This window comes from Syngnathus floridae, chromosome 3 (genome assembly GCF_059516105.1).
Source record: "Syngnathus floridae isolate MCC-2025c chromosome 3, RoL_Sflo_1.0, whole genome shotgun sequence".
In the NCBI taxonomy this organism is placed as follows: Eukaryota; Metazoa; Chordata; class Actinopteri; order Syngnathiformes; family Syngnathidae; genus Syngnathus; species Syngnathus floridae.
Genome location: NC_142415.1, coordinates 18,519,341 through 18,540,912, shown reverse-complemented (window position 1 = coordinate 18,540,912; position 21,572 = coordinate 18,519,341). Strand labels below are relative to the sequence as shown.

The following is a 21,572-nucleotide window of genomic DNA, read 5'->3' as shown; positions in this document are numbered from 1 at the left end:
TTTGGCTTTAATGTTGGCCAATTAGATGTGCTTCTATTCTTACAAGTCGCCGCTAATATGGAAAAGCACACTGGTGTTCTTTTCTATCTTAACTTTTTTTTTTTACCCTACATTCCACTTTATCAACTTAACTCTTCTACGGGAAACTCGTATTTATGCATTGTGGGGGATACATTTGTCCAAATGGTGGAGATCGTGGGTGTAAAAGTCAAGGCCCTGGGGCCAGATTCGGCCCGACGGATCATTTTATGTGGCCCGACAAAGCAAATCAGATCTGTCAACTTCAATGACCCCTGCTAAAATCTGAACCAAAATATTTCAACAAACGTCTATCCTTGACATCTGATTTCAAATCTACCGTTATTTTGCGTAAGATGTGATAATATGAAAAATGACACTCCTGCTGTAGATATACAAGGATGATGTCATACCTTGCAGGAGTCCAGTCTGTGCTGAGCGATGGCCGAAACCTTTTCGACGACCGTGCGGAGTCGCGACTGTGCGGCGTGTGAGATGAACGTCACGACCTCCATGGGCACGTCCATGACGCCAAACTTCTTGGCTGTGAAATGAAACCGGCGCAAAGTAATTAATCTCCAACAAAATTAAACAGCAGCTTTTCCCGGATGCCGCCACGTCTCAATCCGCTCAATGGGTTTTACACAATTAAAAGTTGGTGACCTTTCTTCACACTTTGCTAGAGTTTAGTTTAGAGGGAATTGTTTGGAAATCCCTTTTCACGCAGAGATCCAACCACAGTTTAGATACTGCCCTTTTACACGAATCTCATATATACATTTTTTTTATTACGGTGGTACACAGAATCAACGTGCAGTTAACTTCTAGAATTCAATTTAATTTCACAAAATCCCGACGCGAGGGCTTTAGAAGCTCCTTCAAAGCACAGTAAACCACACTGACCATCTCTTTGAGACCATTTCGCTTCCTCGGAGCCAAAAACTCATCGCGAGTCATAACAAAAAGACTTGCTATCCGTTTCCAACTTCTTTTTAAATGACTCCATTAGCATAATTCTCCTCTCTGGCAGCCTTTTAAGTAAACCACAGCAATTATTTAAATCAGCCCGACAATACATATAGCACCGGCTCGCTCCAGCTTTGAAATGGTTCTTTCCTCATTACCGTGGCGACGCACACACACTCGCGCACACACTTAAATGTAGCAATGTCACCAGGTCAGGGGAAAAACACTAATGGGCTTCCCTTGCTTTCTGAAAACATCTTTTCGAGGGATGAATTAATATTTCAAGGAACCTGTACAATAAATAATAGTCAATAACATAAACTGTGCATGATAATACTCCAGCTAAGCATCCTGGTAGTCAACTGCTCTTTTTCTGGCTAAAGCTGAGGCCAAAAAAGGTTAAAGGCAATTCGAAGTAAAACCAAGACGCTGCGTGTATACGCCGCAATCTCAGATTGAACGGAGTTGGCAGGCCCGGGGTGCCTCCCTCGAACTGCTGTCAGCTGGGAGCGTGGCTCGGCCAATCAACTGACACAACAAAGCTGCGCGGGTGCCACTAGCCCAGCAGGGGGCGGCCTCGCCTCCTGCCCCACCGTATCACGCTGTGCTGCCCCCGGAGGGAAAAGTGTATATTTTTAAAAAGAAAACCCTGCGCCCCAAAGGTGACGGGATAACAATCGTGCCGGGAGTCCACTTAGCCCGCGGACCCGAAGATACTTTAATGGAGATGAAACAAGATGAGGTCGCAAGGCTCCCCGCCGCGTAAAATGACGTGTTGTTTTATTTTAATTATGTCCAGTCATGATGTTGATGTTTTGAGTTATCCCGTTTTTTTTCCACAGCGCGGGCTTCAAGGACTAACATTTTTTGTTGATATTTTCTTCTTGCTCCTGTTTAAAGGGCCGTTTAACACCGCACTTGATTTTCTTGCTGTTTGCTGCGGGACAGCACACAAAGATGGACGCCGAGATTTTTGTCCTTGTGTCCTCTTACCACAAAAAAATGAATGCATCAATGGCGGTTTTACATATAAACGCCTCATTTACGGCTCTGATACGACCACTGAAGGTGACGTGGAGAACTTTTCGTGACATGACCACGTAATGAAGACAATATTGGCTTCTATCAATTTCACCATGAGGGACACCCCTGCCGAGTGTGATTCTTCTCAACTGGACCGCTTTGGTCCACAGGACAAATCTGATGGGCCGCCTTTAAAAAGACAAAGCCATCAACTATTCATGCGTGTACGCCCGCGGTCCAGTGAATTCAGACAGACAGCCACTGAAGAATTCATTAAAAGGAGGTGAAGGAATTGTTAAGTGTATGGCATTTTTAACCCAGGGCAAACAAGAACAGAGGGCTACGGCCTCAAACAACTGCGGGCAAAGACGGCGAGAATATCAAAAATCGTCCTGAGTGACGCCACTTTAAATACAGACACAACATGTTCCCTATAAACCGCTCGAGCCATTTCATCATTCTCCGCTTTTTTCGGTAACAAAAGTTGGAAAATGCCGTTCGACACTGAAGTTGCGGCGCGCTTGCCTGTTTCCAGAATGCGTCGGTGGAGCAGCCCCGGGTGGAGGAAGGCTTCATCCTTGCACGAGCGAATCTGCGTGCCGACCAGCTCCGAGTTGGTGGCGAGTATGCGGGCGCTCTCCTCGTTCAAATTGACGCCCGCCATGGAGGCCACGTCGTTGATGTCGTCATCGTCCCTGGGAAAAAAAAAAAAAAAGTTGGGATGATCGACCACGCCCAACTTCTCTCTGTTGCAATCTGTGAGAACATCCTGTTTGAAGTCTCACAATGCCAAACGACTTTTGATTGGCGATTAGGTGCCGTCTCGGTCTCATGATGTCAAAATGGGAAAATCGATTGCTTGCCTCACGAAATAAATTGTGAATTTTGCCGTTCGGCCTCTTTGGTTGAAAACAAAAAGTACTAAAACGCTGCATAGTTGGACACAAGCGTTAAAAAGTTTAGAGAAGGTCAAATGAAGTTCACCTGTAAGGTGAATTTTAGGTTCATCTTGCCAAGAAATGCAAAAAATAAAATCCAGAACTTTTGGTGAGCAGTGTGTTTTAGTAAACCAAGAACAATTTAGAGTTTGATGAAGATTTCAGGTAACAATGAGAATTAAGTTTTCAACGGGGAAAAAAAAGAAGAACCACATAACCCCGACACCACGACTACTCGGCACATCTCGACGGTCCGCCATTTTCCAAAGCGATATGAAAGTTGACACAGCGACGGGAGGTTGACAAAGACCATTAGAGCGCACCTCCACCTTCTCGTGCTTCTCTTCCCAGCGCTCTAATTACGAGAGAGAGCAAAACAAAACAACGACGGCGAATGTGGATGCACGGGGAGGAGCGGACCCGCTGATTCTGATGCCGCCTCTGGCGGTGCACCTACCCATCGCCACGTCCTGGCGGATAACGTGACCTGTCCTAAAACCAAGCGCGCCCTCGGGGGCTGCAATCAAAGATAAAACACAAACGTCGGCGAAACCTTTAAGCAATAAGGGAGTCAAAGCTTTTTGGGTTTATTTCAATTAACAAAAGCTACTAAAAATGTTTAAGACCACCTCATAAGACAAAAATATAATTAAAAAAGTGTTTGCGATCATTTAGTTTTTCTCTTTGGTATTTTAGCTTGGTCTTAAATTAAGTGTCAGTCCGCTCTTAGTCTTAGAGCTCTTTTTTTATTTTTTTCTCCCGCGACCCCCATGGGGACAAGCGATACAGATAATGGATGTTTTTTTTTTTTCTGCCTACCACAATGACACAGGCCGGCTGCTTTCAAAATAAAACGCGACTCAATTACATTCAGAACATAAAGTCCTTCCAAGTCAGGAGGGGGAGGTGGGGGGCACATTCAAATATGCTCACGCTGCAGGCCACCATAAAGGTAAAAAGCAGCAGTTGAGGCATTAAAAAAGGAGCAATCAACCCCCATTCCTTGTTAAAAGGGGGTGCACCGCTGCCCTATCATCATCACCTATGGCTTGCCCTGGCTTTGAAACACAAGCTTGATATAGAAACGCCGCTTATGCATGCATGTGGCTGCCGGCTGTACGCCCCCCCACCACCACCACCTCCATCCCCACCCCCGGAGCCAAGGCAATCCAATAACTCGAGAGGCTCCAGAGGACCGCTAATTACATCTCGGCTTTATTAGCGCCCAGCTGTAGTCGAGGAATATTTTGCATTTCATATCTCGTTGCCTCCTTTTAATGTCAGACCTGTCTCGGGCGTTTGATTTGGAGCCTTGGCAATTGCCAAACACTCTGAGAAATTAAAGCAACACCTCAAAGAGAGTTCATTATACCACACAGGACCAACTCAGGTACCGGTATATAGAAAAAAAGAAAAGGAACAAAAAAAAATGAAGAAAAATATACATAATCTACAGAGTCAGACTGGATTAGCGGGTCACAATGGGACAATTTTAATCTATTATATCAAAATGATGGAAGAATTGAATTTATTCATATAAAGTAAAATGTAATGTTGGGATTTTATTATGACAAATTTTCCTTTACAAATAGTTGTGAAAATATTTTCACAAAAACACAAAAGTATTTAGGAATAAAATATCATTTGTTCGATTAAGACAATCCTATCTGTATTATGTCGCCTTTGTCAGGTTTGCGTGTTTGTGACAAACCTGCCCCCGTGGCGCCGGTCTGTGTCGAGACACGTTGCTGGCCTCGAGCGAAACGAAAGGACAGCAAACACCAAAAAAAAAGTGTACAAGACAACACGAGCAAACGCAACACTCGGAAACGCTTCAAAATTGCCCGCGGCCCAGCAAAACTAGACGAGAAAAATACATAAATAAATAAAAATAACCCCTTGAGATGCGTGATCTCTTTTCCGAGGGGGGCCCAGATATGTAATACTGGTGTTGCCTTACATCATATGTGCAGATAAACAAAGAACAGAAAATGGTGAATTAAATCATTAAAATGCTTCATAATTTTTTCCCATTTTTATTTCTATATCAATACAGTTATAGGAATATACCAAAATAAAATTACATTATTTCTCAAGTTTCTCTAAAGTGCTTTAAGGGGGGTTAGGGTTTTTGTTTTTTGTTTTTTTTAAAAAAGCCACTTGCTGTCAAATGACATCACAGGCTCAGCTAAATGACCAATCACAGCTCACCTGAGAGACAACTAAAATATGCTGGACAGCGGCCCTCGAGTACCAAAGCTGGATATTTGGTTTATTTGTCTAGAGTTGACAAATCCAGTAACCAATTGGGGCAGGGCTTCTAAAGTTGCAAAAAGTGTGGCATCAATTTAACTGGAGGCATTTTTTTGGTTCAGGTGTGGCATTTTTAAGGCAGATTTGTATTTGTGTAATTTTCAAGGCTAATTAAGAGGGAGGAGATATATGAAGGCAACCTACGAATGGAAGTATGCAATGTGTGTTTGTGTGTTGGCCCATGGTGATCACGACGGGGGGGGGGCAACATGGTTGTCATGTAACAAGCGCCGCCTGACAGCTTAATTACCCACGCAAGCTAAAGATTTATCGGTTTATCAATCAGGGCTCCGGGGCACTGCCTTTGCCCTGGGGGACACAGGAGGCGGGGGCATTAGCGCAAACCCATTGGCCCATGTGACCCAGACATGCCTCAGCCCGGTCCTGGTCATGCCGGGGCACAGTCCCGAAGCTCCTACGCAAATGCAACAACACATTCTTTGCCTCTCATGATGTTTACACGCAACAGCGACACACAAAGCCAGCATGTGGACAGTCATGAGCCTTTTATCCTGTGAGACTATGGCCCGGCTTATAAGTTTTTTTTTTTATGCTGCTACCAAAAATTCCACCCATCTGGATGCAATTATGTTATTCTGAAATTATGTGTGTGTGTGCACATAACCAGGTGGCACAAACACTCCCACGCAGTTTTTGCTCTGAGTGTTGCCTCCAGTCTTGCTTCATAAGGCAATTTAGGGAAATGCTGCCCCCATGTGGAGACTATGCGGAATAACAGAGGTAGGATAGTTGAGGAAGGGTACCTGAAAGAACCTCCTCCGGGGTCATTGAGCTTGTTTTTTTGATTGCCGGAGATCTGGACAGCCAAGCCCACCGGACTCCTCCCTGCTTGGAAGGTGCCCACCTTCCCCATCGTGCCTATTCAGAGAAGATGAGAAAACATTTATATATTTTTTTTTATCTAGTTCTCGAAATTACAACCACATATGCTTAAAAATAATAAAGTGTTGCTCTTTGTTTAATGACAATAAATACAGTATATTTTTTCTATTCTTCAAGCGTACTTTATATTTGTCAGGTTTAAAATTAGTCGCACTCTTCCAAGTTGGTGCAGTGTTGTATTTTATGACCACACAACACTTGAACGGGTTCTCTTCACACTTCGTGTGCTACCTCCGAGAGACTTTTTTTTTTTTTTCTTCTCTTCCCTCCTCCTCCTCCCCAGCGATGCACAAGGACTGCCAGAGTGAATTCAAACTTGATCTTAACAGGCATGTTCTTCGCCGTAGGGCAGAGAAAAAGTATTTTTAGAACGAACCCCGCATTCCAATTTGCGGGCATAAAACGACCTACAGATCCTTTCACTGCGGGCCATCTTGGATGAGGTAGATCAAATTTGTATGCACCCCCTGATTACATAGACGTACACAAAAAAAATAGGTAAACGTGCGCTTGTTACGAACACCTGAGAGGACTCCGCTATGGGGTGATGTTCGTGGGCTTCCATGAATCAGTGTGAGTAAGCTAAGGCGGAGGAGGGATGGGAGAAAAAAAAAAAAGGAAAGCACCTGTTCTCTCGCTTGCTCTTTCGCCCGTTCCACATTCCGCAAGCCCACCGAGAGGACGCTTCACTAATGGTTAAATGGCCCGTTTAGCCTCCCTCGCCACCGTGGCGTCGGGTCAACTTTGAGTCACAACACGGCGGCTGAGCAAGAATGCAAAATCGGGGCTTCCGGGGCGTTAAAAACACGGAGGTGACAAGTTTGATAAGTGAAGCGGATGTTTCACCTTGAGCTCTCATGGACTGCGTGATCATCACGGGCATCCGGACTTGTCCGCCCATGGCGCCTGTGGTCTTCAGACCCTGGGAGGAGACAAGTGAAGTGTTACGTTTAGTTTGCTTGAGATGCTGAAGAAAAAAAACAGAGGTACAGTTACAAAGTGGAATACAGTGGAACCTCTGACGTTGCAAAAATCCTAATTTGAGCAAAATTGTCGAGAATACTCCAAAAAATTATTCTGGGTATAACTTTATTTCTATTTATTCAAAGTAAGCTTTTATAACCTAACTGGAAATTGTATGTAAATTAGAACATGCCATAGATGCACTCACCTAAGAAAACAACTATTTAACAACAAATGAAAATCAGTACGATTTAAAGTTAGCCTCTTGTGCCACGTAACATTTCATTTAGTTCATTGTGCGGCATTCGTAACTCGCTAATTAAATGACAGACTCACAAAATGAGACTGAATGACTAAGTCATGATGTAATTAATTAGCAAAATGTTGCCATTTAACTCATTACTTAGTTATCGCAAATATTACAATTTGAGGGGGAAATGTTTGTGTTTCATTGTTTTTATTTATTTGTTTGTTTGGCTGGTGGGATGGTTGACTTGGTTAAGTTAATCAGTGGTTGGCTGGTTGGTCGTTTGTTACATCTTGGAAAGTCTGGATTTAGGGCGGGAGTGCAGATTGAGGATTTGTGTACTGGTGTGCATCTCTACATAAAATAATGGCAAGATAACAAGAGATCAAGATGGTGGTAAAAAAATATATATATATATTGAAGGAGGAGGAGGAAGGCAGGCGGGCATTTTTGCAATGGCGGGTTGTTCGGAGACACTTCCTTCCCGTGTAGTGCCACGGGTCAGGCCTGGGGCTCAGCCATCCATTCCTTAGCACTTTGCTTCTCACTGCAAATTTTTTTTCTGCCTTGTTTTCCATTCTCTGACATGTGCTATATTACTGTTTAAGGGGTGAAAGCGGGGGGGTGGAAAAAAATATAATAAATAAATAAATAAAACGAGACGACAAAAGCAAAGGCCATTTTTCCCAGAGATGCACCGTGGGCAAGGAATTCATTCAGCACAGAAAGCAAAGCACCTCGGGTCAGCCGGCGACACACTTACAAGGTACAAAGTTTAGCAGTAAAGCAACTTTACTTTCTCACGCGTTTTAAATCATATAAACCCGTATTCTTCTGTACTTAGTGTACCTACAGCATGTTCGATATTTGATTTCATTTACTTTCACGCTTCCAAATAATTGAGAAAAACATTACCTGTGCAATTATTGGAAGATTTAATTATTAACAAGAAAAAAAATATTTTAAAAAAAAAGAAAAGGACTTGGCAGGGATTCTAGGGAGGCAAAACTGCCTGGTTTTCCCATTCGACGTTTTTTTTTTGCCTTCAACTAATGAGATGGGAGAAGCAGATAGGAGTGTGTCAACCCATTTCTATCAAATTTAAACATTTTATTAAAACAAAAATGAAGTTAGGTTAAATCTCTCTCGTGTACTGAACTGACTCCAAGCCAAGTGCCTGAGAAATGTATCCCCACATTACTGTGTGAAGAGAAAGAATTTTTTCGGAATAATTCAACCAACCACTGAATTGCCCCAGGCGGTCATTTGCTGTTTTGTGTGATAGCTTATGTTGTGTATTGGTGTTATCGGGTGGATGTGTGTGTGTGTGAGCGAGAGAGTGAGAGCGAAAGAGAGAGAGAGACCAGAGGCATGTTCTGGACATGGACTGCGGCCCGCCACATTGCTTTAAAATTGACCCGGGGCTGACCTAGTTACCTTGCTTCACCTACCGCCGCTTAATGGAGGGAGGGAGAAAGATGAGCGAGTGATTCCGGAGAAGATACAGCCCAAGTGTGTGTGTGCGATGGTAAAATTGGAGACGGATTGCCCGGACCAGACCAGTGTGACCTCACTTGGCACCCCAACATACGCATGTTCCGATCCATGTCAATACAGCTGTGTGTTGAATGAGGTGGACATTCAATATTCATACCGTGGCAGCTGCATGGCCCATGGTCCCATGGGGGAGCGCACCAGCCCCCGTAGTGGGCCCGACGCTGTTGGGGGGGCGTACGTGGACGGCCGGCCCGCTTGCGATGGGCGTCGTTGCTGGTTTGATGCCCTGCTGCGGCGGCTGGGTCAGCGACTGCTGACTGTTGAGCAAAGACAGCCGCAGGGCCGGGAGGCTCTTCTGTAGACGGGTGGGACAAGAACAAAATGGATTTCAAAACGACAACAACAAATCTATCAATCTTAGTGTTGTGTTTTGATACGCTGTTGTGTTACGCTGTTTGTTATTAGTTGTGTTGCATTGCTATGTTATCTTCTTTAGCGCACGCACACACACAAAGTATTTTCCGGCCAAATTTCGGATGCCAGCAACTTAACATTGCATGACAACATGTGTTTGTAGTTGGATCGGGCGCTCGGCTGCCTTGATGTGACGCTCATCATGCTTGGCTGGAGAAACCTGCCGGCGACTGGCAGGCACGGCTGGCGGGCCGACTGTCACACACAGTCAGAAATCAGGCCAGGGGGCGGCTGTGTTCCTGAGTGTGTGTGTGTGTGTGTGTGTCAGGCTTAGCCATTTGTAGCCTTAGCGTAAAGGGAATGCTACTTCAGGGGGCTTCAAATGAAGAAAAAGAGGAACCAGGTAGTCTTTGAAGGTAGGTGCCGACTGAGTTGGAATGTAATTGGTAAATCAGAATAAATCCACGTTCCCATTTTGTAAGAGGGTTTGCACACTTCATTATATGAAAGACTGTTTGATATCTATATTTTATATATATATTTTTTTTATAATAAATGCTGTCCACCATCATGTGGTGAAGAGTTAGTCCGAAATGCCGGTCCCACCTTAAGAAAGGGCACCAGGTAAGGCTGTGGCGACGACTTGAGCTCCGTCTGCAGCCGGCTAGTGAACTCCTCCGGTTCAATCTTGGCATCCTAATTTTTTTAACACCGCAAAAAAACAATGAATCACATGTCAAAAGTGATGGAAACATGGAAGATCTTAATCACAGCACTCATATTGTCCCCTTCAAGTTATCAGGTATTGATAATAAAAAAAAAAAATGCAGGAATTAGAGGTTTTATGGCGCCATCTACAGCTTAGAAGTGCTCAGTGCGTAAATCTCAATGACAGAGAGCCTTGTCATAAAAAGTTTTCAGGTTGCAATAACTTCTCACCAGCAGGTCTTGCACCAGAGCTTTGACGTTCTTGGAGGTTTCCGGTGACGGGGAATTGTGCGACGCCAGCTTGATGAGCGTGGCGAGGAAGTTTTTACACTTCTTCACGTTCTCCTGCATCTCCTGTCACACACGAGACAATGCGATTTGAATTTTTGAATTGTACAAATATGAAACCATGCAATTGCTGTTGATATTTTTTGCTATTTTGTAATGTTATACTATTCTGCTATCTTTTGCCACGTTATAATGAGGTTACGTAACAAAATGTTATCCGATGCCATGTCGACGTATGTTCGCGTTTGCAGTTACGTTGCAACGCTTGCGCTACATCCGTGCTGTGATGATTCGGCTCCATGTTTTTCTGCCACACATCTGTTTGTCGTCCGCATGAGTCTGTGTGTGTGTGCTTAAACATATCCTTGGGTTGGTGTTCCTCGTGTGAATGTACAAACGCAAACGCGCGTGGGCACGTGTGAGACCCTTTGTGTGCGGCCAGCTGCGAGAGGAGGTTGGGGGGGGGGCTTGTGACACAGCCAGCCTGCTGGCAGCTGTGACAGCACTCACACCGGAGAGATAGAAAAAGAAAAAGGGAAAGAGAGAGCACTGCAGAAGTGGGCTTAAAGGAAAAAAAGGTGATGAAAGGTGGAATAAATTACACTTAAGAGAAAATGATTTCCAACAGATCTAGAAAAATCCTATCCTGCCTTCATTTACGAAATTAAATGTCATTTTTATGGGATGATTCTGCAGTGAGAGAACCTGGGACACGACAGGAGCTCCAGGGGCCACGGCGATGCCCGTCGTCTGCGGGGGTTGCGAGGCGGTCTGGGCCGGCTGCGCCTGGGGTGCGGAAACCGCGGGGGTCTGCTGCGGAGCCGTCACCGCCACGGCCGGCGCCACGGGGCCCTTCTGCAAAGAGATGAGAGAGAGGAGATAAATAGGACGTGACGCCTGGCTGCCGGCAAGGCCACGGAGAAGAGGAGGCGGACGCCGCGGCGTTCCTGTCACATCTGGCGCGGCGACTTCTTGGACATCACTTAACACGGTGCTTCTCAAAACTAGGATCCACGAGCCGCAGCTTGGAGGTCCAAAAATCAATTGCATGCATTTATTGCTCTGTATCATTAAATTTTCTTTTATTGCATTCACAAATTCAGATTTTTGTGAACCTATCCGACAATTTCAAAGTAGAAACATAAAGACAGTTCTCTCACTGGGCGTAGTGCGGGACAGGAGGTAACGAAGGAAGGAGTAGAGGAAGAGGAAGAAGAAGAAGAGGAGGTGGTCTGGAGGGCAGGGCTGGAAGGAGCAGGAGAGGGAGACGGTGCCACCTTGGCTGGGGTCAGAGCACATTGTCTGGTGGTCTGAGAGCTTGCCGGAGACTGTCGGAAGCAGAAGGAGGGACAAGGGAAGAAAGAAGAAAGAGGAGAAACATCAAGATGTCCGTCGTGGACAGTAAGCAAATATACTCAACCCCATTTGCAAACTCACTTGCAGGATTCGATCGACGACAGCCACTTGTTGCTAAGCAACCAAATAGCGTACTTTTCCACGTTAATTCTATACTCAACACGACAGTTTGTGGCATCTATCAGAGGCGTACTTGGATCTACTTCATGTGCACACAAGTAGGTGAAGAAGTATCATGGTGAGGGAGGAGGGAGTTTTTTCCCCCCCATCCGCTAAAAGTTTAACAGGATTCAAAAGAGCCCGGGGAAAGTTTGCACGAGTGGGGTTGATGATGATGGTGGTGGTGGGGGGGGGGGGCCACAGGGTGCATCCCACCGCCAGCGGCGCCACCCTGTCGCCGCGTCTCGCTGCTTCTACCTCAGTGTTGAGCCTTTTAAAATAATCAAGCAGCAGGCTGATGAATGATTGAGGAGGTTATGGATGGAGGGAAGGAAGGAAGGAAGATTGCGACGCCTTCCTCTTCTCCCCTCGGGCGTCGCGGGAAGACTGACAGGCCTGACAGCTCAGGGAATAAACACCATACCCTTTTTATTTTCCACCAAGCTCGACCCTGCTCGTGCTTTTCCTGGCGAGGGGAGCACAAGGCGGCCCCGCTAATTTGTCACCACGCTTGCATTGTGCAAAGAGAACAAGGGGATGAATACAATAATAATTTATTATTTATGGCAATTTAATTACTAGGCACCTATAGTATTGTTTAGATTTTTTTCCCTCCTACATTTCTGTCTGAAATCAATTTAATAACTGGAAATTTCAATTTACACCGTTACAGAATTTACAAATAGTAATATAATGTAGCATATTATATTGTTCCTCTCATTGTTATCAAAATAATCTATTTAACAATATGTTTATTCGGGCTTGGTATCATGTTGCCGAAGAAGTCACGCAACAACAAAATTTGAAAAAAAAAAAAAAACATTTTATTGACGTAGTCACTGGGGTATGACTTTGCCATTATATTACAATTATACACTAAATTAAAAAATATTTTTTGTCATTTGGTGGTCTAAATGCCATAAGGTGCATCATCATTATTATTATAAGAAACATGTGGAGTACAGTAGTTGAGTTGTGAGTGCCAAACGAGGTAAAGACGGTAAAATGCTGCCCTCTAGTGTCGGTTGCATGTGCTCGCAGCGATTAAATGTATAATAGCAAATATTTTAAATGTATTTATTTTTTGTCGTTGTCTGCATAAGCTGAAAGTTGAATAATATTTAAATGAGCTTCAGACAAATCCTCCCTCTCTCACCTCATCTAATGACTCAATTTTGGATTAATTTGCCAAAGTACTTCATCCGTCGCCAGAAATTTGTTTTTACATTAATGAATGGGTTACATACCGAACGAGAAATTTAGAAACTTGGCCTCAAAAATCACTGATTGCAAAATTAATCTCAACATTAATCCTTACACTTGATGTTTGTCTTTCTTATTGTGAAACAAGTGGGGCTGAGTGAGGTTAATTTTGCTATACTTAATACCTGTGAGTTCATTTAAATACACAACAGTATTTAAGCATTTTTTCCAATATTAACTTGTCTCCACAGGTGGTAAGTAAAGCCGCATCAATAATTCAGTGGTTAACCCCAGAAGGTCCCCCGTGATATTAATCCTCTTTTTAATCACAGCCTATTCTACACATAAAATAATATTAATTTGCTATAATTATATCACAATTAGAGGGCGGAAAAGTGCCGTGCCCAGAGTAATGAAAAGGCAGCCACGAATGTTAAGAATGCTAAAATGTTACCTTTCGATTATGACTCATTATTTTGACTTGTTGTATTCCCCTTTGAGAACATTGTAGAAAATGAAAAATACACTTTACCTGCGGAGTGCTGACTCTGAAGGATGCCCCCGTAGTGGGAGTGGCGGGCCGCGGAGTGATGTTATTCTGGGCCTGGACCTGACCCTGAGCTTGCGCCTGAGCCTGCGCCTGTGCCTGAGCCAATGCCTGCTGAGGAACCAACACCAGCTGGCCCAGCTCGGTCCGTACCAGCACCATGCCTGAGGAAGCATGGGGACATTAATTAGAGAAAATTGTTGGGGGGTGCAAAGACAAGCTGGAGGGGCAGTGGGGGGGCAGCAGTCCGTATGCCCTCGCAACCATACCAGATCTCATTTTTAAACTGAGGAAATCCAAACATCTTTTTATTTAACGAGTAGTTTCTTATTTATTTATAGGCTTTTTGGCTGATTTCATACAAACTAAGACCTAAAAGATATTTTCTCCAATCTTCATTATTTTTATTTACTCTGTTGTGAACCGTGGACCCTCCATTGCTCATCCCAGGTTGAACTTGCCTTTTATTTGGGGAAAATAAAATTTTGACAAGCTTCCGTCAGAAACATTACTCGTGAAGTAACAGCACGTACTCGTATTCAAAACATAATTGCACCATTAGCCACATAGCTAATTAGCTACATCAACAAAGCCAGCACAGCCTCCGACTATGGGATGTCCTCGCTAACAAAATATGTTTGGCGGGATGTCATAACCTGTACGTAAATATTACTGCATATCGACAAAAAAAAGGCAAGTAAAGTACACGCCTGATCATCTTCAACCTTTCATATTGCTTGCCTCTTTCAAGCTAAATGTTCAAGCACCTGGATGCTGAGAGCCTTACCAGACGGGATGGTGAACCCAGGTGGCAGCTGGATGGTGGTCTGCTGCTGGGGCGGTCTGACAATGAGCTGTGGCGCAACGATCCTCTGAGGTGCGGCCAGACCGGGCCGGGTGGGTGTCTGCGTGGTTGGCGAGGCTGCGGCTGGGGCAGCTGGGGCGACTGGAGCAACAGGGATGGCTGGGACAGCGGGGGCGACAGTGATGGCAGGGGTTGTGGGGGCGGCGGTGGTGGGTCGGACCGTGCTGATCGTGGTGGTCACTGATGTGGTCTGACCGCCGACGCTGCTTGTCGTCACTGAGACGGCTGCTATGGTGGTGGTGGTGGTGGCCGTCGTAGCGCTTGTGGTTAAAGGTTGAGTTACTGCGGTAGTGCTGGCGGTCGGTGTTGTTGTCACGGCAACGGAGGAAACAGTGTTTATAACAGAGCTCGTAGCGACACTTGTCGACTGACATTCGTTGGGAGTCCCTGCGGGTTCTGTGGCGCTTTTAGTGTGGTTCTCCTGTGCAGGTGGCGAGGAGGTTAAGGAGGAGGCAGATGGGGGCGAAGTGACAGGGGGCGTCTGAGCACCTTGCTGAGACAACGCCGACACACTGGTACCGTTCTGGGCTATGCTGGCTACTATGTGACTGGGGAGTCTCTGCAAAGCGATGGTGGGGGTGCCTCGATCCAGGGCAATGGCCGACTGACTCGCAGACAGGCTGGCGTTGGCGAGTGTGAAAGTCGGCGTACTGCTAGCTGAGGTGCTCGCCGACGGGAGGTCGGTAGGGCTGCTGCAGGCATCGTCGCCCCCCGCCGCGGGGCTGTTGCCGCTGCTGTTCCCTCGGTTGGTCACGGCGGCACCGTTCAAACTCTTAATCCGAGCCGAGAAGGTCCGTCGCGGGGTGGCAAAGCGTCGTTTTGAAGCGTCCGCGACAGGCTCATCGGAGTCCGGGGAAGCCTTCGTGGGGTGGTCGGAGGTGGTAGCGGTGCTGATGCTGCTGGCCGGCGGGGAAGTTGACACGCCAGACGCGGGTAGTGTTGTGATGGATGCTCCATGTGATTGAGAGCTGCTGTTACTGGCGGATGCGGCGGCGGCGGCGGCAGGGGTCTCACCGGACGAAAGCGGGGTGTCCTGGGAAGGAGATGTGACAGTTTTTTCCGTGGAGTTTAAATCCTGGCGCATGTCGGGTTTATTACGGCGCCCTTGTTGTTGTTGATCTACTGTTGTGGAGCCCAGCGGAGCTGGTAGCGTTTTCCCCAAGTGATGGTTAGCGGGGGCAACTGAGCCAGCGCCTCGGCTCTCGTCGCTTTTAGCCGTCGCGTTGCTCTGGCCGGTCAGCTGAGACTCCAGTGAGCCTACTAAGTCACTCACAGCCTTCTCATCTACCTCGGAAAATAGCATATCTTCCAGGGGATCGGAGGCGCCCGCCATCTCTGATCTCCGATTGCTGTCTTTTTCTTTTTACTGTACGCATGCGTGTTACTAGGCATTGTGGGAATGAGTCTGACGTCATTAGATTTTTTTTTTTGGTATGAAGGCGAAATGGTCGTATTTCTGATTCTTTTCCATTCTTGATTTATTAATACAGCCGAAAGATGTACATAGGAGTATAAATAATGTTCATATGAATGAATGATTTCTTTTAATATTCGTAAATATACATATAGTACCAATGTTTTATTTCTGTATTTGCGAGCAGACAATATGGGGGCAGGACGAAGGGATCTCGTAGAATGTCGCGATAAATGGAAACAGCTTGAATCTTGCCTTCTTATTTCTTCCTATTTTGTCTTCGCAATACTCATCCGGTAAAACCAAAGTTCTCATTAATGTGTGTAAATTAATTACGTTGCAAAGAGAAAAAAAAAAGAGAAAAAGCCCTAGGTGTCACTTTGGAAGCCGCGCCAGTTCTCCTCCCACAATCCTTTGCGGTGGTTGAAAATAACTAACACGGCCATGTCGTGTCGTAGAAATCAATTTGGAAACGGTCGAGAGAAACTCATTTCTTCACTTACTCTCTCCGGCTAAATTGTCTCGGAATCGCCGTCCTGCCTGTTCGAATTTTGACGCCTCTATTAAGAGAGAAGCATTTCCAAGCCAAACGCGTGCGCGAGTGATTACAAGGGTGTCAAAATGAGCGGAGGAGGGACGCCGTATATCGGTAGCAAAATTAGCCTCATCTCCAAGGCCGAGATTCGCTACGAAGGAATTTTGTACACCATAGACACTGAAAACTCCACCGTAGCTCTCGCCAAAGGTAAGCCCGATCATCCAACGCACGTGTTTTGTTCCTCAAAGTCACCTAAACAACCGACTTAGTTGACATTGATAAGCAATGATAATCGGGGGTTTTCTCGCAGTTAGCCAGCTAGCTCACCAGCTAATGCGTGCCCTTTGTTTATGTTGTGTTGGCGCTATCTTGCATGTTCCAAGTCAAATATGAGTTACTGAAACTTTCTAGCCACATTAAAAGTAGCGCTTGGGATCTCGTGAACAACTTTAGGAGGTTTCTTACTCTAAACGATATCGGTAGTTATACTGGTTAGCCATAATGATTTTACTTGCTTTATGATGTCATTTGTGCGCTATACTCGCACACAAAATTGCGCAAACTGGGTTAATTGAAAATGACCATGCTCGTTTCTCCAAACAGTTCGCTCGTTTGGGACTGAAGACAGGCCCACTGAAAGGCCCATTCCACCCCGGGATGAGGTCTTTGAGTACATCATCTTCAGGGGCAGTGACATTAAGGACTTGACTGTATGCGAGCCTCCTAAGGCTACCAGCAGCCTGCCTCAAGACCCAGCCATCGTTCAGGTACATTTGAGAAAATACAGGTGGTGGCAATAAAGCTGCGTGTATCGTATGTAATAATCTCGGCACTTACGGTTGCAGTCGTCCCTCGGATCGAGCGGCGGTGCGGCGGGCCCGTCGGCGCCATTCCAGTCTGCTGGTGCGTACGCTCCCTTCAGCAGGGCCCCGGTGCAAACCTATGGACAGTTTGGCGGTGCACCGCAGTTTGGCGCACCTGGGGGTAAGAAGATGGTTTTCTTTGCATTACATTAACCAGGTGCTGTCAGGGAGATGTAAAAGAAAATATTTCTGGATAAAATCAATATCATCTATTAAAACTAGAAAGAAACTTAAGAAGTGAATGTTTTTTAACAGGACGCATCAGTCCTGAGTTGGACCCTCTCGCAAAGAGCTCCGCCCTGAATCAGGCCACGCAGGCACCCTCCTCGGCTGCCCCTGCGTCGTCGCTCGGACAAAGAAGTCAGGTGGCAGGCTCGGCACCTCGACCTATCGGGAGCTCCGTTGGCAACCAGGAGCCCCCCGACCTCCTGGAGAGGAAGGGTGAGGACTGAACTCGCCGCACTTGAGTCCTTCAAGGTTGTCGCTGGTGTACAAAAGTCTCTTTTTGGGTTTTGTCTGTTTGGTTTAGCTCCCGAAGTGGCCAAAGTGGCAACTCAAGGGGATCATGAGCATACTGCTGTTGAAAACCGCGACCCCAACAGGCGTCAAGGAGGTGCGTACTTTGCATAACAAACTTTGCCAGTTTGTCTGCCGTCTCGACCCACGCATCTTCCACGTGTTGATTGACAGGTCAGTGCTACCTGTCGGCGAGCGCCCAGCCGGTGCGTCGCGGGCGCGGCAGGGGCAGCCGCAGCAGGGGCAAAGTGAACGTGCGCCGGGATGGGATGATGAAGTTCGAGGAGGACTTTGACTTTGAGACGGCCAACGCTCAGTTCCACAAGGACGACATCGACAAAGAACTGCAGACCAAGCTCAAGCTTAAAGGTGGCGTCCGCAATCCAATTAAACACGCTCTTTTGTGCTATCCTTTTTTTTTTTTTTATCCGCAGACGACAAGGTAGAAAAGACGCCAAATGGCGAAGAAGCCGACCCGGAACATCCAAGTACGGAGGCGCCAGTCGAGGAAGAGGAGGCGGCGATACCTCCCTGTTACTACGACAAGACCAAGTCCTTCTTTGACAACCTGTCCTGCAACGACTCCAAGTAATTAAGAAAGGATATGATCGATAAAAGTCACACTGATTTTCTTTGAATGTCTAAAAATATGTGTTAAGTTCAGTTCTGTTTTAAAACTAACAGCAAAAATGTTTTGCACAAACATTTCTGTTTTGCTTCATACACTAGTCCAATGTTTTATTTTTTGTTTTTTAGTAAATCGCATGATGGAGGATTCTCAAGGTAAGTCGCACGTTTCGTAGCGTTTTAGTCGTTAACCCCCCACTCCCCCAATATTGCTGATGGTGTGCGTTTTGCCTGGCAGAGAGCGGAGGTCGACCTGGGCGGAGGAGCGGCGGATGAACGCCGAGACATTCGGCATCCCGCTGAGGCACCACCGTGGCCGAGGAGGGTACCGCGGAGGAAGAGGCTACATGGCGCCCCGCGGGGGGCGGGGACGGCCAGCCGGCCGAGGCTCCTTTGGCCCTCCTCGGGGAGCGCCGCCCGGATTCCGAGGCGGCTACCGTGGCGGAAGAGGAGGCCGCGAATTCTCCGACTTTGAATATGCGGTAAATCTCAAATTCATGACGGTAGAATTAGTGTATTAAAAAGCCAATTTACAATGGAAATATACGTTTGATTTTGACGGTGTAAGAAATGGAGTTTTATTCCGTCGTTATTTTGTGTTTCAGAAGGACAACAAGGTGGCGGCGTAATCCTGCCCACTTGGATGACGACCAATCGTAGCTCTTTGAAAACATGTTCTTGGGTCCCAACATTTGCCAGGAAGAAAGAAGACACGGCGGCGTGCCAGCTTCATTTTTTTCTTCTTTCATTTTGAGTTACGAGCGGTGTAAATAAGTGGAGTCGGTCGGTTACGCCGACTGGCCTTAGATAGCTTTATTTTTTCCTCTTTCGTTTTGTTTCGTTTCAATTCCATTTTGAACATTACATCCTGTCGAGACAGCCTGAAGGAAACCAAATTTTGAGCGTATTTGCTTGGCCAAATGCGTGTTGAGCAGTCCACTATTAACTTTTTGTTTTTTTTCCCTCCTCCTCCTTTCAAGAGCGCTTTGAATATAGTTAGCCAAAAAGTTTGCATTCTGCTCCTCGGTAAGCCACTTTCACTCAGAGTTCAATATTTTTTGTGAAGCTTTTTGTTTAGTTTTTTCTCAAACAAAAAGGGACAGCAACTGGATATGTGACGTGAATGATTAGTATTTTCGTTTTTTTTCGGCTCCACTTTGTATTAGGGAGTGCCTTCAATGTGGGGTGGGTGGGTGTTTGGGGATTTTTCTACAGCTCTCCCTTTAATGTTGACGCTTTCTAGCAAGTGTATTGATAAAACAGCACGAGCAGGTGATGTTGCAAACAATGTAACTTAGAAGAATGGACATTGAATAATACATGAAGAGCAAATAAACCATTATGTTTAAGTTAATGTTGCACATTTGAGCCCGACACTGCATGATGACCGCTCCGTCTATTTTGAAACCAGCCCAAGACGGACATCCATTGAGAACCATCTGCAACTGTTTAGTTTCGTAACTTTGTTACTTCCTATGAGCTTCTGGAACATTTTGAAAACCAAGGAATTGTTTTTTGTCCTTGAAAGCATCAGTAAAAATTGCATTTTTACAATTAAAAAAATAAAGGATTCAAGAGTATTTAATAATGTTGCCGTTGTTTTATTTGAGGTTACATGTAAAATTTCTAGTATTAAAAATTATTTTTAGAACAACAGTTCACCTAACCCTAGTGACTGCACTTTGGTGGGTATGAGAGGTTTTAACATAAGTTTTAAATATTTAAATGAAAATTTAAAGGAATGACAAAGATAGCTGGTTAGGCCAGGGTTACTTGAAAATATATCACAATATTTGAGAATTTGGTTGAGACTAACCAAGGGTCGAGTCACTGGATGTTACATGGATAGAAAGAGGTCTATTTATTATCTCGACCGTCTATATTGTAATAAAATACGACCAAATTATTGGACAATAAAACATCCGTAATGTTATAAACTTTTTTTTTTTCTGGACGATTTGATACCGTCGATACCACCGCCGGTACGACCGATGGCGCTGTGAGTTTTGCGAAATGGAAGTTTAGTACTCGCCACTAAAAGAAACGACGAAGAGTAGGAAACGAAGAAGATTCAAGAAAACGACAAATTAGAAGTTCCCCGATGAAAGCGTAAAATGTCGATCGTTTTTGTGCCCCAGAAACTTCGCGGTACTGCCAAAATCAACCAGGAAACCATACAGAGGGTAAATTGTAACATTAGGCTGAAAAAACTTCAACATGTTGGAATTTTCTCAACTCAATTACCTGTTATGCTAACGTTAGCCGCGTCATAGCTAGCTGTTGTTGTTACCAATAAAACTTTATATTTTACCTTTCTCCTTCTTCTTCTTTTCCAGCTGCTGGACGAAAACGACCAGTTTATACGATGCATCGTCGAGTACATGCACAAGGGACGAGCCGTGGAGTGTGTCAAGTAAGAATCTTGCTGAAATCAGCCCGTTTTTAAAAGGACCGCCATTTTCCAATCCTTGCTCATTACGTCAGCTTCCAAATACCTTGTTGCCAGTTTAAAAAGCCTATTTTGATGGCAGGTACCAGCAATTCCTGCACCGTAACATCGTGTACCTGGCAACCCTGGCTGACGCCAGCCCGCCAGACAACATGTCTTCCTCCTCCTCGTCTTGGCCGGCAAGTTTGGAAGCATCAGTTTAATTTCTTTACCTGCTTTGCTTACCTCCTCATTTTTCTGTTGCAGTGCGACCAAAGCTCCTCCTCCATGCAGCCGAGCGCCAACACCAATGAAGAAAGTTGACACTGACCCTAGATGTATTATTATTATTTATGTCATGCCACATCCTTCTGCCTCATTAGAATTATTTTGCACATCATTTGAAGGAGCATTGGGTCACACTGAAATGATTTAGTTGAAATGGTACAAGAATGTCACTTTACCCGAATAAAGTCATGATTATGTGAAGAAAAATGTTTCTATTTCAATGGAACTCCATTTGTAATATTAGTGTGTTAAGATTACAGGGGCTCAAATGTTATTTTAACAGAAAAAAATGAGAATTACCTTGTCATGTTTACAGGAGAAAAAAAATCATTTTATAAATCAGTATAATTGAGGAAATTTTTAAAGGCAACATTTTCATAAATATGTAGTTAATATTTTCCAGGTATTAAAGCTGTTAACGGAAACAAATACACAATTTTTTTTCTCATGATGTCACTAACATTCAAGGACAAAACAGATAACAAAAACA

The 21,572-nt window shown here is 45.2% G+C and overlaps 3 protein-coding genes across 4 annotated transcripts in view; 2 read left to right on the top strand and 1 right to left on the bottom strand.

The window, feature by feature from the left end:
- The window catches only part of LOC148400929 (transcription initiation factor TFIID subunit 4), a 46,144-nt gene extending 30,358 nt beyond the window's left edge, over positions 1–15,786 (bottom strand). Inside the window, exons 1-11 of one of the 2 annotated variants that reach the window (XM_088370795.1) lie at positions 14,331–15,786; positions 13,529–13,707; positions 11,439–11,606; positions 10,984–11,133; positions 10,222–10,344; positions 9,889–9,978; positions 9,026–9,223; positions 7,008–7,083; positions 6,023–6,137; positions 2,533–2,702; positions 432–562 (exon numbers count right to left, since the gene is read on the bottom strand). In XM_088370795.1, coding sequence (XP_088226921.1) covers positions 432–562; positions 2,533–2,702; positions 6,023–6,137; positions 7,008–7,083; positions 9,026–9,223; positions 9,889–9,978; positions 10,222–10,344; positions 10,984–11,133; positions 11,439–11,606; positions 13,529–13,707; positions 14,331–15,741 — 2,811 coding nt within the window. In that variant the 5' untranslated portion in view covers positions 15,742–15,786. The remainder of the gene's footprint in view (positions 1–431; positions 563–2,532; positions 2,703–6,022; positions 6,138–7,007; positions 7,084–9,025; positions 9,224–9,888; positions 9,979–10,221; positions 10,345–10,983; positions 11,134–11,438; positions 11,607–13,528; positions 13,708–14,330) is intronic. The other variant, XM_088370796.1, reaches the window with a different exon arrangement.
- Positions 15,787–16,168: 382 nt separating this feature from the next.
- Positions 16,169–19,946, top strand: lsm14ab (LSM14A mRNA processing body assembly factor b). The gene is made up of 10 exons (XM_088370798.1): positions 16,169–16,567; positions 16,964–17,127; positions 17,206–17,344; positions 17,479–17,664; positions 17,753–17,836; positions 17,914–18,108; positions 18,174–18,327; positions 18,496–18,522; positions 18,605–18,848; positions 18,972–19,946. Exons 1-10 carry the CDS (start codon positions 16,444–16,446, stop codon positions 18,993–18,995), a joined length of 1,341 nt encoding a protein of 446 aa, XP_088226924.1. The 5' UTR covers positions 16,169–16,443; the 3' UTR covers positions 18,996–19,946.
- Positions 19,947–20,387: 441 nt separating this feature from the next.
- On the top strand, positions 20,388–21,289 carry ss18l2 (ss18, like 2). Its single transcript, XM_088372200.1, has 4 exons — positions 20,388–20,549; positions 20,703–20,779; positions 20,898–20,994; positions 21,062–21,289. The coding sequence occupies exons 1-4, from the start codon at positions 20,481–20,483 to the stop codon at positions 21,116–21,118; spliced, it is 300 nt and encodes a 99-aa protein (XP_088228326.1). The 5' UTR covers positions 20,388–20,480; the 3' UTR covers positions 21,119–21,289.
- Positions 21,290–21,572: the final 283 nt, after the last annotated feature.